This window comes from Notolabrus celidotus, chromosome 5 (assembly GCF_009762535.1).
Source record: "Notolabrus celidotus isolate fNotCel1 chromosome 5, fNotCel1.pri, whole genome shotgun sequence".
Taxonomy (NCBI): domain Eukaryota; kingdom Metazoa; phylum Chordata; class Actinopteri; order Labriformes; family Labridae; genus Notolabrus; species Notolabrus celidotus.
Window position 1 is genome coordinate 7827540 of NC_048276.1, and position 20586 is coordinate 7848125.

The 20586-nt window shown below is 41.0% G+C and overlaps 1 protein-coding gene across 1 annotated transcript in view; it reads left to right on the plus strand.

Annotated features, from left to right (window-relative positions):
- Window positions 1-20586, plus strand: part of nbeaa (neurobeachin a) — a 146774-nt gene that overhangs the window by 33279 nt on the left and 92909 nt on the right. Inside the window, exon 2 of the mRNA XM_034684399.1 lies at window positions 13531-13762. Coding sequence (XP_034540290.1) covers window positions 13531-13762 — 232 coding nt within the window. The remainder of the gene's footprint in view (window positions 1-13530; window positions 13763-20586) is intronic.

The following is a 20586-nucleotide window of genomic DNA, read 5'->3' on the forward strand; positions in this document are numbered from 1 at the left end:
TCCCCAGAGTGGATTTACGTAATCATTGGGTGTTTCTGCAGTGTGTGTTGAAATCTTGTTTTTCCTCTGTGTACTTCCTAAAGCTTCTCCACGCTCTCCCAGACTGCTCTCTCTCTCTCTCTCTCTTTCCCTCTTTTCATGTAAACTCTGACGTAAAAGCTTCAAGCTGAACCTCAAGCGTAACCCCTCTTTGATATTTCATACGCTGCTCTCTGATAGTGTTTATTTTGCTGACTTTAGTGTGAAATGACTGTCTCATTGTATGTCCCATCTGCCATCTGTGCAGACGCTGGTACAAAGGCCCATGGGAAATGCAGTCTGGGGGGCGCCCCCCCTCCTCCTTCCTCTGTGTCTGGAGGCTATAGTCAGTCAACATGTCAGTGTTGATCACAATCACAGAGGGAGGTGCAGACACAAAAACTGCACTTTCCTCTGCAAAATTTTCAACATTCTCCTCTCCTGCTTTAACACTTTCCAACAGAATCACAACAGACTTTAGGAATTAATAACCGAGGGCTTCAGCTAATCCTTTTTTTGTTAATCATCCATTTATCCAATAATTATTTTTGGGGGGAAATTAGAGAAACTCTGAAGAAAATTGAAAAGAATGCTGTTGCTCGCCTCAGAGGAGTTTTTTTTAAATCATGTTTTTTTTTTTTTGCTTCTGTTCAATGAACACTGACAAATACAAGTAAAAACCCTCACATCTGAGGAGATAAAAACCTGAAATGACATCCTCAAAAACGCTTGTTTGTCTGACCCAAAAGTCCAATAGAAACCAAATATATTCAGATTAGTATCATGTGATGCAATGCAAAGTAGAAAATCCTCACTTCCAAGAAGCTGGACCCGGCAAATGTTTGGCAGATTTCCAAGTCAAATGACCTAAAACCATTATTTGAATATTAAAACTGTTGGGGATTAATCCTCTACTAATCAATTAATCATCTTATCGTTGCTGTGCCCTCGAAGAATCTCACCATTACAAACATGATTTTTTTATTTCCCCCCCCCCTGAATAAATTTGTCCTCCGTGTTTTTTTTAAAAGCCTCCCCTGCACAGATCCCAAAGCCTGTGAAAACCAAGATTATGAGAAGTTTATCCTGTGCATGAATCTGAGCCAGTGATAAAATTAACCGCTGCTCTTATCAATGCTGTTTACAAAAAAAAAAGAAACGAGGTCACGCTGAAAACAGAATGTGGATTATTGAGTGTTTAGTGGCCAGTTTAGCCCGGGTGTAATCCATATCTTTTTTAGAGATTTGCTATGGTCATCACCAAAGCACTAAACCCTACGCTGCACATTGTGCAGCTGTAAGCAATAAAAGCGCTCTGCCGTCCTGATAAGAGGGCACAATAGCATTTAGCCGCCGTCTCGCCCTCATTCTCTTTCTCCATCTCTCTTTGCTCTCTCACACTCTGTTTTCTCCTCCCTTTTTTCAGATCTCACCGTCCTTTCTCTTGTTTGTTTTTCTCCCTCTCTCTTTTTTCCTCACTCTCCTCCAATTTTGCTCTTCCTGCGCTCTGTTGAGCCCTCTTGGCGAAGCGTTAAGTATATAATCTGTGATCTCATGTCTAGATGGGCCTCTCGTCTCCTCTCTCGTTCGGCGCACAAAGGGACTGAATGGCCGCTGCTCACTCAGGGGACACAAATGAGTAATGAGCCACACACACACACGCAGTCGCATACACACACACAGCGGAAAAACACACTCTCACACCTCTCCCAGCGCACTCCCAGAGGCTTTGAAGTTGCATATTGATGATGCCAGCTCCAAAAGGCTCAATTGAATGCGCAGAGGCAGAGGAGGTGGCTATTGACCGTCCACTCGCCTCGCTGACCTGTCATCTCTGACGGCCGTAATGAGCAACAGGTGCCTCTTTTTGCCAGCTTTGGCCCTGAGAGTCATTCAATATTCAACAGTGAGTCGCAGTAATCATCCGGCATAATGGCTCATTTGATGTGCCATTGCAGCACCGCATAATAGACTGTGGTGGGACTGTAGGAGATCGTTTTCAGTTGAATAATAGTAATTATAGTTTATGCAGCACCCTTAAGAAACCATTTGAGAAAAGTGGTATTTAAAGGCCAGACTTAATGAGGTCAGAACCCGCAGTATAAACACAAGGCATGGCGAGGTCATATTCAAATATTTGAGCTCATACATAATCAGAAAACCAACGATACAACGCTGGATAAAATACTAATTCAAGCATATGGCGAAACGCCCCGTCCGATTTTCAATGCTTGAAATAATTCTGCGACTTGATAAGTTACCTGGCAGGCTCGCCCTCTCCCTCATGCAGAATAAAATAGTACTATAATTTATAAAACAAATCAACTATAAAGGTTGCATGGCTATATTTTTAGCACGAGTAGACCTGAGGGAACCAGATACTCATTTAAAGCAGTCCAAGAGAATTGCCCTACTTTTCAGTCATACAGAATAACACAGATGCTATCAATTGCTTAAAATCTCAGTAATGGTTGTTCATTTATTCTCTGAAAGGAGGAAGGGGAATACATTCAGTTCGACAAGAAACCTCTTGTGGTGTGATGGATAATCGCTTTCCTCCAGCGTGAGCAAATGAAGAAGTATTGTGATGGAGTGTCGGGGTGTTTAGTGTGCAGAGACAACAAAGACAGCGCTTTACATCAGGCCAACATTCATTTATATTACCTCATGCAAAATCTTCTCCTCATCTTTACTCAGCTGTGTGTTTAAGGAGATATAAAAGGGAGCTCACTATGACAAATATTACAAGGATCATCAACTGGATCTGCAGCTTTCCTTTAGCTTTATGCAGCTTATAGAGCTTTAACTCATTGTTTTACAGTCCCACTGCTCAACTTCCTGTCCTTATTCCCTCTTACTGATGTTATAACATCCTTTTTATGTGTCATATGAAAGCTTTTTGTAGCCACAAAACTTTAGAAACCCTATCTGATCAGCAGGTAAAAGGGTTTGTTTGTCTGGAAAAAATAAATATAATCATTTTTTCTGATTTATATGTATGTGTTTGAGTAAAATAAACATATTTGTTTTATTCTATAAACTACTGACAACATTTCTCCCAAATTCAAAATAAAAATATTAGCATTTAGAGCCTTTATTTGCGCAAAAGGAAAAAACAATGTAAAAATATCAAAAAAGATGATTTCAGACCTCAAATAATGCAAATAAAACAAGTTGATATTCATTTTTAAATAACACAATACTTATGTTTTAACTTTACAAAGCTAACAAAGCTGAGCTGTTTGAATTTTTGGGCCAGGAGTGTCATAAAGTCACTCAACAGCAATGAAAAGACTGGTTGAGAGCGTGCCAAGACCATAGTCTGTATAATAAATGGACGTAGTATCCGTGACGTCACCCTTTTGTTTCTGAAGCGCTGTTTTGAAGCCAATCGTCAGCGGGAGCCATATTGGAAATGCTGAACTCAGCCTCATGTCTGTTGAGCTAGTGTGAGGTAAAGAGGCGGGCTTTGAGCCTCCTCGCCAACAGCTACAGTGTTACCGCCTGTCAGTCAAGTCAGCTGTGTGAGAACTCGTAATCTAAATATCTTCAAAACTGTTCGTTATGAAAAAACATGTGTGCCAAGAAAAAAATGAGCTACTCAGAACGAAATCGTTTTTTGAACCAGGCTGTAGACATGTTTATTATTGCTGTAAAGATCGTCTTCTTTGAATGGGTGTGTATGTGGTTTCTGATGTTTCTGCAGCCAGCCTCAAGTGGACACTCAAGGAACTGCAGTTTATAACACTTCAGCATGGGCTTCATATTTTAAGACTGGTGGTTGCCGTTTGGCAAGACGCATGAAAGCTGTGATTGAAAATCAGGTTTATTTACCAAATATTGATTTCTGAACTCTTCCCAAGTCAAAACATTTGTATTGTGTGATTTTAAATTGAATCTGAACTTGTTTTCTTTGCATTATTTGAGGACTGAAAACATCTTTTCTGTCGTTTTGACCTTTTTTGTCATTTTCTGCAAATAAATGCTCTAAATGCTAATATTTTTATTTGGAATTTGCAGGAAATGTTGTCAGTAGTTTGTAGAATATAACAAAAATATTCATTTTACTCAAACACATACCCTTTAAATAGTAAAATCAGAGAAACTGATCATTTTGCAGTGGTCTTTTAATGTTTTCCAGAGCTGTATACCAAAGAGTTACCAGAGACCGGAGCTACACGATAGTTAATAATTAGCTTACATTCAATCTGAAACTTTACACCACATATGTTCAACTGCTCTACATCTGCTGGATGTACAAATGGGCTTTTGTGGGCAACAAGTTCACCATACCAATCAATAAGGTGATACTTCAGCATAGAGGTCACAGCAGTAACCCAGACTGAGAGAGCGTGACCGCTTTTAAGGTTCATCTCACAACAGCCTGTCTGTTAGAGGCAAGAGATCATAAAATCAGGGGTTGAAGTTTCCCTTTGTTTAAAGGGCGAATTATAAAACACCATTGACTGTATATTCATGAGGATGGCTCGTTTCTTTTTCCTCCTGGTGCTGACATATCATGGATATATGCTAAGAGAGCTTCAGGTCGGTACGGTCCACAGCAGAACAGATTCATGTGTGTATTTAAAGTTAACACTTATGGTTATAGAAAGTTTGTTCTGTATTCTCTACTTTGCTAATCCGTTAAAGAATGCTGGAGCGTGTATTTCAACAGATCCGGCAGTCCTGATCTCACTTCCTCTCTTTTTGGTATCAGATCATGAATTAAAACCAAACTTATTGAGTAAATAAACACTTGGACATAAATCAACATGACAAGAACTAGAGATAAATGTATTTGACTTGTATTTAAGTTTTCTAGTTTGATCCATGTCCCATCTGTTATAATGGAGAAGCCAGGCTCTATGGTTAAACTGCATCCAGTCACCAGGGGGAGCTATAAAAGTTCTTGCCTAACTTTTGGAGAGCTGTTGTGCCGTGCATGTTTTCATACAGCTCAATAAAACACTCATTTTTCTAGCCAATGCAGAATACTGTTGATTTTTAGAGGCACTGACCAGTGACCTATTTCACTGTAGGACCCAGGACTGTTTGTGAGTGGTGGTGAGAAAGGGTCAGTGTAGACAGAGGCGGTGTTTGTTATACCGAGCTGGTCTTGGCTGGTCGAGCTGCCTGCTCATATAAGCTCTTTGTGGTGTGAAAACAGTCCTGGCACTGACCCCCGCAACCTCCTTAAGCTCCCACCTCACTGACATGGTCAGAGTGATGCCAAGCTGAGGGCCAGCTTCCCTTTAGGGTCTGAATGAAACCGCACTGCAGAACTGGTCTGGGCAGGATTAGAAATGTGGGATCAGGGATGAAAGGTTGCACGTATGTATGTGTGCAGGGCTGTATCTGAACGAGGATCCAGAGAGTAAAACAGTGAGATACAGTGGTGTCTGGCTGATAGACGGACTCTCAGACCCATAAATACTCTACAATTCAAAGAGATTAGTCATCAGTGATAAGTCCAGTGGGAGATGTTCTTACATTTCAGACTCTTACTGAATGTGTTTCAAGGTTAAACATAACACTTTAAGCTTTGAAGCAAGAAATGAATAAAATATTATATCCAGTCATAATACAAGTCAAATATGATATTTCAAGAGTATGCAGTCTTGAGTGTGTTTTCTTTACTGCACTTTGACTACAACTGCATATTTTATATATAGTAGGTAAGACACACACAGTTGGTATAAGTACGAACACGATCCAGCTTTAAATGTAAACCGTCATATGAACACGAAGCGCTGAAAACACCAGTTGTGGGAAGGAGGTTGCCGCTTCCTCTCCAGCTGCTTGAAAACAGGTTGACTTACCCGCCGGTTTCTCCTCTTTGTTTTGTATGAATGGAACATGAGTGCTGCACTTGGGGAGCAATCATTGCATGATGGTGCCAAAACAAACTTACCCGACCAGTTGCCAAGAGGACGACGAGGTCAGGACTCAAATTGCCTCAAATTGCAGAGAGAGGGCATCACTGCCAATCCCCCTCCCCCTGCGGCGTGTGCCATAATGTGGGTCCCCGTTTATGAGTGGGCTTTCTTTAACCACACAGGGTAGTAGAGGCCTCCTTGTGCACGCTCAATGATGCGATTACTGGTCTCTTTTGTGAGAACTTTCCCCCAGTGGGTTTGAGACGCTGAGGCGGGGTGTGAGATCATCTGACACTGCGGTCACATGGGGAAAGCAAAGGTTATGAGTGTTTATGCAAAGGAAGCATGTTTCTTCGTAAAACTAATTAGTCATCTTTTGTCCGTGTGCATGGTGGCGGTGATGATGCTGCTGCTGGAGTGTGCTCAAGTGTGCTTGAGCTGCTTGTTTATATTGCCATCAAGGCAGCGTGTTTATTTATACATCAATTAAAAGCCCTGCTCGAGCAAATAATGGCAGGAAACGTTCCTGCATCTATCACTTTTATGGAAGCCACATGAAATAGAGAACATATATTTCATGTGTCATTTTTATATCCTAGATGATTTCCTTCTTCTTTCTTTGCACCTTCTTCCTCCTTTCTTCTTGTCACCTAGTTCTTCTTTGTCCAGCTAGAGTCACCAATGTTTGTTTTTTACTTCAATAATTTTTATTGATTTTCACACAAACAAATAGACAAATGTACACAGAAAACTACACGATGGGATCAGCTGGTTCTAACACAAAACCCATCCCTCATAACCCAACAGTCCCAATGTCTGTATAGGGGCTCAATGGTGCAAACATTTAGTAAAAAACAGTCCTGGAGTAAACAGTGTTCAAGTGCTGGAAGTCAGGTCATCAGTTATTTTCGAGGATTACAAAGGTACTAGACATAACAATAATTGGGTGGGAATACATTAGTGGTGCAACGGATCATCGTTGATCCGTGATCCGTACGGATGCCTCTCCACGGTTCGGCACGGACGTGGTCCGCGGATCGGTTGATGAAAAAAGTTGCGCGTGTTCACGTGATGACCGCATGTTCAATCCACACTCACTCGTCAAGCGCAGCTGTTGTCATGGCAAGTGAAGGAGCAGAGGGACTTGAAAAACCTCCTGCATCTTGTAAGTCACATGTATGGGAGCATTTTGTTTTCCCTGTGAAATACAGTGAATGCTGAATGTGCTTGAGCCACGTTATGAAACTCCGTCGAGCACCCACTAGACCAGAGGCCGTCAATACGCGGCCCGCGGCCCGCATCCGGCCGCCTATTTGTGGTCCTCGAACTGTTATTCCTTCACTCTGTGTTTTGGTCGGGTCACCCCGTGTTTACCAGGACTTGTCTCCATGTCAATGATACGCAGACAGGCTGTTACTGGGTCACTTAGAGTCCACTGCTGCGAGTGCAATTTTTAACTTTGTTTCTGGAGCAGTTCGCATGTTGGCACTTTGCCAGCTGTCGGACCCTAGAATGCACGAAAACGGTGTGTTCCAAGTTTGCAGCTCAAAGAAAAGTGGACGGTGAAAATCAGCAAATGAAAGAAGAATGGAGTGAAACTTTTGAAGTTCTTCTGCTCCTTCACTTGCCATGCCATGAAATGCAGTGAATGAGGCAGGACTGGGCCCACAGATAGGGTGCTTTGCACATGCTGTACATTTTGAGTTGAATGTTGTTTTTATTTAATGGGCAAAAGTTTACAAGGGTTTTACAAAATAAATGGAGGACAAGTTATATTTGTCTTGTCTTCTTTTTTTTATTTTTATTTTTTTATTGCTGATCCGAAAAATGATCCGATCCGTGACTCAAAACCGTGATCCGATCCGAACCGTGAGTTTTTTGATCCGTTGCACCCCTAGAATACATAGAATAAAGAGTGTAAACAAATAAAAATAAGAAAAATAAAAAGACTGTACTATAATAATTGTAAGGTCAAAGACCGAGACAAAGAAGGAGGGTGCTTCTTAAATTGACTGAAGTTGCTGAAAGTGCTCCATGAAAGGTCCCCACATTTGATTAAACTTGTTACTGCAGCCAGTGACTGAATAACGGATCTTTTCAAGGTTTAAGCACGACATGATATCCTTCAGCCACTGACTGTGGGTGGGCAGGGCAGCATCCCTCCATCTCAGCAAAACTGCACGCCTGGCTAAGAGCGATGAAAAAGCCAGAGTGCGACTTTTAAATGGAGTCAGACGCACATCATCCTCTCCAGTAGTGCCAAAAATGGCCACCAGAGGGTTCGGCTCTAAATTGAAGTCAAGAATTTGAGACAAGGTCAGAAACACCTCTCTCCAGAATTTTTCCAGACTGGGACACGTCCAGAACATGTGGATAAGGGAGGCCTCACCTATCTTACATTTGTCACAGTAGGGGCTGACATTAGGATAACATATATGGCTTTACATATATGGGCCCTGTGCACAACTTTGAACTGCAACAGGCAGTGGCGAACACAAAGGGGTGTTGAATTCACCAGTTTAAGGACAGAGTCCCAGGCATGCTCTGAAAGTGAAAGGCCCAGATCCTGTTCCCAAGCAGCTTTTATTCTGTCAAGGGGAGCAAGTCTCAGACCTGTCAGCTTATTGTAGATGGTTGATAGAGTCACCAATGTTTTAAATTCCCTTTCCAGATGTAGCTTCTGATTGAGAATAGAGATGTTATCTAGCCACTCCCTCATCTTCCTCAACCGGCCTGCTCTCCTTTTCCTCACTACTGTTTGTCACGAGACCCAATTCGTTGCCATCGTTTGCATCACCCTCTCATCTCGCTGTGATGTTCAGCACACGAGTAGGAAGTACGAGCGTGGAGAGATTAAGCTCCTGCTGTACATGTGTCGGTGGATGCCCTGGGGATGTGTGTTTTTTCTCCGTGCTCAAGTTGAATCTGGGAGTAAGTTCCTACAAAGACTTTCTGCGCTGTCTTCCCCCCGAAGCTTCAGTTGCGTGGTGTGTCGAGCATCTTCACTCGGCAGGTTATATAGATGTTGGAGGACGCAGTCCCCAGCGAGCTCTGTAATTGGGAACCTCAGAGGAGCAGGGAAAAATTCGACGTGGGATGAATTAATTCTTCCTCCTTTTATTCCATGCCTTGTTCAGGAGTTCTTCTCTAATCTGGTCTGGTGCGTTCGCTGAGTGTACCGGATCAATTCACTTGACTGAGAGAGAAAGAGGCCGGATGAAAGTGAAAAATGAGGCGTAGTTAGTCTGTCCGACGAGAGGGATAGGGATGGGAAGAAAGTGGAGCAACAAGGCGGCTGTGTTCCTTTTTTTAGAAGTGTTGCTTTGTTGACAGAGACCTAAATCTACGAGCAGATCAATCACAAAGTCAAACGTGAAGCTAGAGAAGAGCCACAGTTTACAGAGCCTAATGCGTTATCTAACCGGCCCCACTGCTGCCGAGAACAGGTCTGTCGATGGGCCATCATGTGATGAATGTTGGTGTGGGTCATAATTGCTGCAGCTAATGTACCGTTTTATATCGATATTCTACAAAGCCCCATCAAGGAGACATCCTTTGGCCTCCATGCTCTCTGTCTTCCAGTGAGGGGCTCCCCTGCTCCTGATGGATCAGGACTTTGGGGATGGTATAGATGGTTTAAGGCTGACACTTCTATCTGTTTAGTGAGCAGGCAACTCAAGTGACAGATCAGTCACATGCTCGAAGTCTATTCCACATGAAACCTGTTCTGGTTGTTATTTTTATCAATACAGCAGCCTGGTCGCTAACCTCTAGCTTGTAGATTGATTTGCTGTTATGGAGACTGTAAAAGCTTGGGTGGCTACATGTTAGTGTGTTTAATTAGTATGTTGGTCTTGTTAACAGTGCTTGTGTACTGTCCTCAGTATCTAAGCTGTATACCTGGACAATTAATCAATCAACCTTATTTATATAGGGCCAAATCACAACAAACAGCAGGTCTAGACCATACTCTATGTTATATTATTAACAAAGATCCAACATCAAGACAGGATAAGATCCAGTCCCATCTTACAGACAGGACTCAGTCTGATCTCATCTTAATCCACCATGAGTAGAGCACTTTGCAGTATTTAGCAAGTTACAGTGGCAAGGACAAACTTCCTTTAACAGGCAGAAACCTCCAGCAGGACCAGACTCGTGTTAGACACACATCTGCCATGACTGAGTTGGGGTTGGAAAGAGGGATAGACAGTCCCTCCAGGAAGTTGCGATTTCGCGATCGCAACTATCAACGCAAATTCAACCAATCAGCGCGATTTTTTCGCGGCCTTGCAATTTTATACAATCAACGCAACTTTCACGCAACTTTGACCAATTACCTTAATCTCAGCCCCTGTACGTCATCAGTTTTGTCATCAATTTCACTTCCTAGGAACATAAACGTAAGTCCTCACTTGATCGGCACTTTTCAACAACAAAACACGCACAGAGAACGGGTGAAAAGAGAGAGGACAGCAGGCAGGACAAGTGAACATGACAACGTTGTTATTTATAGATTGAGGGGCTCAGTGTTCGCTTGGTCACCTACCTGCAGCAGGTGTACTTCATGAACCAGCTCTCCTCACCTCCATGCATCTGTCTCATCTTCATTGATGATTTTTACTCCCCGGTGTGCGTTAGTGACAAAGACACAACCAGGGGACGTCTGTTTACTATTTGCTGTTTGACGTTGTTGCCGCCATCACCGTAAAAAGCTCTGCATCTACAGCTTGATTTAATCCAGTTTGGTGAAACATCAGACACATTTAGTAAGTTTGGATCAACTCCTGGTCAACAAAGATGCAGATTAATTTCAGAGTGCCGTGAACTGACTGTCTGTGCCTCTGTCACTGCGAGGTGCATTCAGGGACCGTCATAAATGTGAAATACAGCCCTTTCATGGCATTTTTCTGTGAATAAAGAGAATCAAAACACATTCACAGTGGCCACATCAAGAAGGTTTTCTAAAAACAACTGTAATTTAGCGTATTTATTTGCCCCTGAGATGTTATTGGGGGAAAAAAGCACAAAAAAAAAATCGCAACTTTCACCGCAATTTTTTCAAAAAGCTGTCGCAAATTCAGGCTTTTTGGGACGCAACAATCACAAAAAAGTCCCGCGAAATCCTGGAGGGACTGGATAGAGGAGAATAAAAGGGAGAGAGAGATGATAGTGATGGGACCAATAGTAGTAGTAGCTGTTGCCGCTGAGTCCAGCACATCCACAGCAAGCAGGACGATGTCTACAATAGGGATGGACAATGATTTTCCAATATTCGTTCATTTTGTAAAAATTGAAGAGTTACTTCATATATTTTCTAATTTTAGAAGTAATTTTTCATTGTTTTTACCGGTGCCTGGTTGTAATAGGGTATTACTGCCAGATGGGTGCTATAGAGCGTCTTAAAGCTGTTTGCTAACAGCAGAAGAAGAATAATGCAAACTGCATTAATTATCAAAAGAAGAAGAAAACATTAGTGACAGTCGCTGCTATTTCTCCGCTGAGCATGGCTGTAAAATGTAAACACACACGTCACAGATATACTGACATAAAGATCAAGACAGATGATTATTCGAATAATCTTAGAATAGATGCCAATGATTATCGAATAGTATTTCCGCTTGGATTGTCCATCCCTAGTCTACGGCAGTGACTCCAGGAAGGTCAATGGTTAGTAACTTTCAACGGGACAGACAGCTTAACATTTTTCTAACATTAAAAAAACATATTTTCGGGGCACCGGTGGCCTACCGGTGTAAGTGCGCCCTACATACAGAGGCAGCAGTCGCTGGTTCGACTCCCAGCCTGGACAATTTTGCTGCAAGTGTAATTATAATTTCAATTCCTTTCAACTACTTGAGATGCCCACCTCCTGCTTTCTCACCAAGATACCGCCTGGATACAAAACCCTGTCCCGATGCTGATACCTGCAGCAGACAAAAGGGTGTGAAACATACCTTAGGGGGCGTTACTCAGGTATAAAGGTTTAAGTCTCCCCATGTTCGGGGTCTTTCTTCATTCTGACCGCTCGTGTGTTGATTGACCTTTTCTTCGCAAAGAAAATGAAAAGAGAAGTCTGTATTTCATTCTTCACCAGAAGCAGAAAACTTCCACAACACGTCTTTCCAGCACTCTGCTCCCCTGTCTCTCTTCTTCTCCTTAGTATAAAGTATTACTTTTAAAAAGAAAGTATTATAAAGCAAATACCTTCTATCAGTAAATCTGATCTGAATGATTATTCTAAACTGAAGAGCTTTTAATCATTTACTGCTTTAGCTGAGTTATCCCTGTTCATGCCAGCACTTCTCTCTGTTATGCAATACGACACACAAACAAATCTTGAATATATCCACTCTCTATTTTATGTCGTCTTATTTTCCTTCAGCTTCTTTTGGCAAACAGTGTTGTTAAATGAAAACAAGTCACGCTGATCTCATTAAGATAAGAGCGTGCACAGACGGGATGATCCTCCTTTGATTACACAGAGCAGATTCACTTTTTCTTTAACCATTGACTGGATCAGAATCAAACTTTGCCCTGCTCCTCTCCGGCTCTGACACCTCTTCAGAAAAGCCAATAGCGGCGCGTGACTCTGCTCTTCATCGCTCTGTGAAACACGCTCCCCTGCTTGACTTCTCCTTTATTGTCGTCCTCAGAGTTCACACTGACTTCCATGTTTATCCTTTTCATGGAGGCATGTCTTCATTTCTTCTGGTTAATCTCTTCATCTGCTACCTTTTCCTAACTTATTGCATGTTTCTGCACCGTGTGATTAAATAACCTCAATGGTGCACTTCTTAGCTTACCGGTTGCCATGGCTACCGTTTCCTGGATAGTGTAGTTTGCTGAGGATGAACTGCGTGGGTATGCTGGTGTTCATGTGGTACATAAGTGAACAGCCAGTGTGTGTGTGTGTGTGTGTGTGTGTGTGTGTGTGTGTGTGTGTGTGTGTGCGTGTGCGTGTGCGTGTGTGTGAGTCACAGTGATTTGCAGGCTGTACTATAACAAGTAATTATAGTGCAGCAGCCATTAGGAGACAGAACATTTGCACTGGATTTTGAAAGTATGGCGTCCTCTGACTAATGCTATCTGAGAGGACATGGACTGAAATGTGCATTAATCAGTGTGTGTGTGTGTGTGTGTGTGTGTGTGTGTGTTTGTGGTTGTGTGTGTGTTTCTGAGGCAGCAGAGGGGGCCATTTTTTGTGCCTGCTGTGTTTTGAGAGCGTTTGTAGTTCACAGAGTAGAGTGCTGTGCTTCTCACACAGAAAGCTGAAGAGGAAATGGCATTGTGTGTGTGTGTGTGTGTGTGTGTGTGCGCGTGTGTGTGCAAAGATGAAGGACATTTATTCGCTGCAGTGTGTGCGGCCCCCGGCAGAAGAAATGCTTCTCCAACCACAATCAGCATCCATCAGAAGCCAGGCTTACCTCTCCTGCAGACACCAGGTTAAATGCTTCACTAAATCATTCTCTCTTTTTTTCTCCCTCTCCTCCCTCTTGCTTCATCATCCTCCCCCAATATCCAAACACTTCCACTATCCAATTTCCTACCACTTCCTCCTTTCAAAACATTCCCCCTACCTCTCTTCCTCCCACTCCTCTTCCTCCTCCTCCTCCTCCTCCTCTTCCTCCTCCAGCTGGTGGGCGGCGAGTTTGACCTGGAGATGAACTTCATCATCCAGGAGGCAGAGAGCATCGGCTGCATGGTGGAGCTGCTGTCCCACTGCGAGGTGACGTGCCAGGCAGAGATATGGAGCATGTTCACCGCCATCCTTCGCAAGAGCGTCCGCAACCTGCAGACCAGCACCGAGGTGGGCCTCATCCAGCAGGTGCTGCTCAAGATGAGCACGGTGGACGACATGATCGCAGGTAAGAGCGTTGAGTGACAAACGTCAAGACATTTAATGACACGTTTAAATCAGTCATACATTATTACAACCTAGTTTATTTAGTTTACTTCTATGACTTTTTCCATATTATACTGCAACAAAATGGAATTCAAATGGAGTCCAAAAAGTAGTTAACGTAGAAACAAAGAGGAAGCAAGTTGCATCTGCTCTTGATTAGGGGTTTTGCAGCACAGCACTCAGAGCTTTCCATGTTTTTATTTCTAAATAATGTTGAACACCATGTAGTTATCACACATCCAGCTTAAAATGATGCAGTATTATGTTTTTGGTCATAAATCTCCAATGAAATTCATTCTAATTTGCAGCTGTAACATGAAAACATGGAAAGTTCCCAAGCTGGGATGAATACTTACGCAAGACACTCTACATTAAGGAAGAGAAATTCTATGTACACTACCAGTCAAAAGTTTGGACACACCTTCTCATTCAATGGTTTTTATTTATTTTAACTATTTTCAACATTGTAGATTAATACTGAAGACATCAAAACTATGAAATAATCTGGTCCCACCATAATACTGGATTACAACAGTAGTCAAATAGGGCTATCCATTGTGTACTAACCCTACCTCTGAACAACACAACTGATGGTCTCAAACACATTAAGAAGGCAAGTCATTCTACAAATGAACTCTTGACAAGGCTCATGTTAATTAGAAACCATTCCAGGAGACCACTTCATGAAGCAGACTGAGAGAATACCAAGAGTGTGCGAAGCTGTCATGAAGGAAAAAGGGGGCTACTTTACAGAATCTAAAATTTAAAACATATTCTGCTTTGTTTAACACTTTTTTGTTGATTAAATAATTCCATATATGTTCTTTCATAGTGTTGATGTCTTCAGTATTAATCTACAGTGTTTACTATAATTAAAATAAATACAAACCCTTGAATGAGAAGGTGTTTCCAAACTTTTGACTGGTAGTGGACATAATTGTTGGTAATTAATAAAATGAATCTGCATACATTACATCTTTAACAAGTAATAGTTTGAAATGAAATATTTTTCTGGGCACTGGTGGCCTGGCGGTCTAAGCATGTGCCCCATATACAGAGGCTAAAGCCCTCATTGCAGCGGCCGCCGGTCCAACTCCTGGCCCCGGCTTTTTGCTGCATGTCTTCCGCCGCTCTCTGCTCCCCACATTTCCTGTCTCTCTTCAGCTATCCTATCCATTAAGGCAATGCAAGGCAACTTTATCTGTATAGCGCATTTCATACACAAGGGCAACTCAATGTGCTTTACATTAAAACATTAAAAGCATTGGAGACATTCAGACAAGCAGAAAAGAGCACAATTAAAATGACAAATATAATAAAACAGAAAAGAAAAGGAAAATTAGAAATATGTTAAAAATAAAAATAAAATTTGCATTTAAAGTGGGTTAAAATGAGCTAAGATAGGAAGGCAGTGGCAAATAAAAAGGTCTTAATCTTTGATTTAAAAGAGGTGAGAGTTGGAGCAGACCTGCAGCTTTCAGGGAGTGTGTTCCAGATATGTGGTGCATAATGACTAAACGCTGCTTCATCATGTTTCGTTCTGACTCTTAAGGACTGAAAGCAGACCAGTACCTGATGACCTCAGAGGTTGAGGTGGTTCATAAAGTAGCAGCAGATCAGCAATGTATTTTGGGCCTAAACCATTCAGTGCTTTATAAACCATCCGCAGGATTTTAAAGGCAAAAGTTGCCCAAAAATGTAATTACAAAAAAAGCACATAAAAAATAAAATATTTTTCAATCATTTTGGTAACACGAGAACACAATAGGATCGAACCATCACAATATAAAGCACTTAAGGTTGAAAATGGAAGATTAATGGCAATTGACCGAGCGGCAACCTCTTGTTGTGAGAAATTAAGCTGATGTGGAAGTGCTAAAAACTGCAGTTCCTAGAGTGTCCACTTGAGGCTTGCTCTGGAAGTACTGGAAACCACATACACACCCATTCAAAAAAGCAGAAATAAACATGTTTACAGCCTGGCACAAACACAGATTTTGGTCTGATTTAGCTAATTTCTTGCAGCACAGGGGTGAACTTTTAATAACTCAGTTGTATAGAAGATGTTAAGATAACAACTGACTTGACTGACACACTAGCACACTGTAGCTGTTAGCGAGGAGGCTAAAGGCCCGCCTCAAATCCACGTCTTTTCTTCATGCTAGGTTGACCGAAAGTTAGGTTGAGTCAGCATTTCCAATATGGCAACCACAGACGATAGGCTTCAAAATTCTGCTTCAGGAACAAATGGAAGACCAAGCGGCAACCTCCGGTCTAAAAATATGAGTCCAATGCGGAAGTGTTAAAAGCTGCAGTTCATCGAGGATCCGCTTGAGGCTGGCTCCGGAAGTACCGGAAGTCACATACATAGAATGGGGAAAAGACGATCTTTGCAGCATTAATAAACATGTTTACAGCCTGGTACAAAAGATGAGTGTAGTCTGAATAGCTAATTTCTCGATGTCCTCTCACTGTGAGAGGGGTGAATTTTTTTCTAATTTGGTAATTTAGAAGATATTGAGATTACTAGTCTTCCAATGAGAGGCACAGCTGCCTGTGGGAACACTGCAGCTGTTGGCTAGGAGGCTCAAAGCCCGCCTCTTTACGTCACACTGGCTCGACAGAAGCAATATGGCTGCCGCAGCCGATTGGTCTCAAAACAGCTCTTCAGAAACAGATGGGTGACGTCACGGATCCTACGTCCATATTTTTTACAGTCTATGTGGAAGACATCACGAAGACTACGTCCATGTATTATACAGTCTGCTCAAGTTTGACCTTTTATTTCAGTGACAATACTTGAAGTGTTTTGATAAATTTCTGAGCCAAAAATAGAACTAGAAATGATTAAAATATAGAGTGTAGACTATTGCATGTATGAAAACACAGAAACACTCTCCTCAGCTCACATTAGCACCCTGACACCTCCTGTCTTGTGTCATCAATGTATGATGTTCTGTGTGTAAAAATCTGCTGTTGTGAAGGTTAGTTATTTAATTAAGCTTTTCACACGTACCCTCAACATGAAGCAGCCACTGTTTTCAAGCAGGTAGTGATTTTCCAACAAGTTCCTTTCACAATCACACAAAGCTCCTGCATTCAGCAGTGGGTTGGAGTGTGTAGGTGGCACAACAATAGCAATGCCATTGAAAGGACAGAGCGGTGAAAGCCACATGTCGTGCTGAAGACAGAGCAGATCTTGAGACAGCACTCTCATTTATTAAAGATGCTTTTGATGGAGAGAGAGTTCTCTCTGTGTCCTGGACTGGACTCTGTAGGACGGTTTGGCTCCGGGACAAAAATGGGGGAGGAAGGATTGTTGAAAAATGACATTACATTACTTAAACTAAACTTGAAAAAACACATTCACACAGATGCCATTTTTCTCAGGTATCACATTCAGAGTGGGCAGCTCAAATTTTGTGTTGTTGTTTTTATCAAAGCTGTTTATTTTTTACACAATATGTACAGAGGATCAATGTAAACAACTGGGACAACAAGGGATGTTTTTCTTTGAAAGGAAACAAGGAATGAATAAAATCAATATATGAGGGAGTGAAAAATAACGATAGAAGAGATGATGTACATGAAGGCACCTAAACATATATGCTGAATGACTTGAAAACAAAAACAATAAGATAAGTAAATCAATTAATTAATGAAAAAAAAATAATAATAATAATAATGACAATAATAATGATTTCAAATAGAAATGAATAAATGCATCCAAATTGTATATTAATCTTGTACTTTTCCATTATAGTATGCTGATCATACTAAGTTTGGGACTTTGAAAATGTATTGTTCTCATATAAAAGCTTCCTGATTATGACTTTTGTAAGGTACGGCTCATGCATCCCTTTTAAAAGTAGACAGGAGTAAAAAGGATTCATCTTTAGTTTGTTGTGTTTTGGTTTTAGAATGGTGGGGACAGCTGGAGAACTATCAGACACAAAACAGTATTGGCTCTGAGGTACAAATTCTTTAGCGTGTTATTTGTATTTATCTGAAATGGCTTTAAAAGATAATGCATACACCACAATATTTGTTTTATGTTCAGATGATGTCAATCATTCTCTATTTGTCTAGCGCCAGATCAAAACAAACGTTATCTGAAGACTCTTTCCAAACAGAGCAGGTCTAGACCGTACTCTATGTTATGTTGTTAACAAAGACCCAACATCAAGATCCAGTCCCCTCTTACAGACAGGACTGATCAGGTCTGATCTCATCTTAATCCACCATGAGCAGAGCACTTTGCAGCATTTAGCAAGTTACAGTGGCAAGGACAAACTTCCTTTAACAGGCAGAAACCTCCAGCAGGACCAGACTCATGTTAGACACACACCTGCCATGACTAAGTGTGTCTGTGATTCTCCTCTTACCAGCAGCTTCCTGTTTTCTCTCGACAACATTTTGAAAAGGCCAACAAAAAAAAGATGTAACATATTTCTCTGAATATAAAATAATATTAAATGATTCATTTTGTGTCAGGTACATTTAGAAAATACCTGAATATATATATTTGTAATTAATACCTTAATAACCACAACCTCTCTGAAAGCAAAAATATTATTTGGGACCCTTTAAGTTTACCAGGGACCAGCTCAGACCACTACTGTGGGTCCCTGTGACTCATTTAAAATCTATCAACATCCCTGGATTAGAGTCACATGGTTAGCACTGCACTGGTCTTCTTAGCAGTGGTGTTCAATGAAGAATTCACACAGTTGCAAGAGTGAGTATTGACCGATTAGAAACAAGTATTTATCAGAGTTATTAACAGCAGCATAACATATCAACAACATTTCAGATACTCACTCTGAGTTTAATTTGAGAGAGAAATAGTTGAGAATTAAGACTTGTGTATTTTTTAATTTCTTTTTACTGCCCTCTTGAGTTTTGATCACAAGAGACCTCCTCTTTGTATGTTTACCCAGCAGGTAGACCTCCATTAGTACCCCTAGTAGAAGCAGAGCAGTGACCGAAGCGAGTGCCTGTGCTGCAATCTGTATAGAGAGCTTATAGCAAAACAACACATACACAGACGTATCTTTACATGATCGGATTGACCTTGACTTCCTCTTAATGATGCCTGGGAGTGCGCGTCCTCTCCTTCCCTCCCCCGACCGGTGTCATCTCTGTCCTACCTACCGCCGCAGGATAATGTGCTTTATTACTTCAATGACTTATCACTGCTCACCACGGCGGGGTATACACCGCTCACATCAATTTAATGCCAATTTTCACAGTCTGCCTTTCTGAACCACGATTCTGACACTTTTTGAAAAACTGTTTGAAATGACCTACATGCATTGATTGTGCTAAAAACAGGGCTTGGGGGTTTGAATCTAGGACATTGTGTATTGCGGTTTTCCTCTCATACCAAGCACCTCGGTGAGCTTGCCTGCTGCTGCTGTATTCCCTGTCGCTGGGCTCTGGCTAATGAAATATTGTGGGAAGACTATTCATATCTAGCAGGCCCTAATGGGAAAAAAAGAGTCTTTGTAAGCAGATTGCCTCACTCTGAGGGGCCTGCGCACGACTCCGCCATATCCTCACTGATCTTTTGTGGCTGTGTGGAGGGAAAGTCAATGAGGCAGGAAGGTCATTTTCACTGAACAAACGCCTTTTAACACAATGTGCTTTCTAATTATCTGCTTAAGTATGCAGGGGGAAATATCTCTTATGCCTTGTTATTGTCAGTTCTGTTACTCGAGGTCATTAAAAAAGGGCTTTTTGCTGCATTAATGAGCTTGTTACTATGAGTTACCATTACTTGTTAAAATGGGAAAAAGAAGAAAAGGCTACTTTGACTTTTTGGAAAATGTACTGATCCACTGTCATGTCCAGAGTAGGATGAGAGGATTGATACCGCTTTGAGTGTCAGACACAAGTATAGAGGGAGCAATAGATTGGCTTAGCCAGGGTTCCCACGTGTCCTGGAAAACCTGGAAAACCTGGAAAACAGTTGACCAGTTTTGCAGTACTGGAAAACACCTGGAAAATGGGAGAAAAAGTAAAATGTCCTGGAAAATCACAGATTGTTCTGGAAAATTATTCCAACATGACTGTGTGCGACCTGACAAGGTTAAAAAAAATATAAAAGAAATATAAAAAAATTCTGCATTAAAAAAGGAGGAATCTAAAACACAGTTTTAACTCGTTATAAGCAGTGCCTCATAATTATATGGAAAAATCATCATCCACTGATCATTTTTCTTCTACTTAATATATATATATAAACATATACTTACATATGTTTAAATATATATAAAATAATAACAAATTTGAATTTAACATGTTAAGATTTTGATTATTTATAGACTTTATATGTATTTCATGTTTAAATGATTTATTATTATACATCATCATCTTCATTTAACTACATGGCAGTTACTGTGTGACTTGGCAATATGTCTCTGTCTTCCCAGGTCAGTTGTTGCAGCAACACAGACAAGTACAATCACGGAAAAAGTTCCAATTAGTAAAATAAAATAAGTAAAAATAAAAATAGATAAATAAAGATATAATACAATTTAGATATATACAAAGTTACTGATGGAATTTAGATAAATGTTACAAATGGATTAAGTAGAAGTAATTACAGGCAGTATTGAAAATGATTCAGTAGTGACAGGTTGACATGGTGTGATTATAGTTGGTAATGACAGATTAAGCAACATAATAATAAATATGGGTATATAATATGACCATAAGTTATAGTAAACAATAATAATGTAATATAAAATAATATAGTATAGTAAGATATAGTCAGTGTTCCCA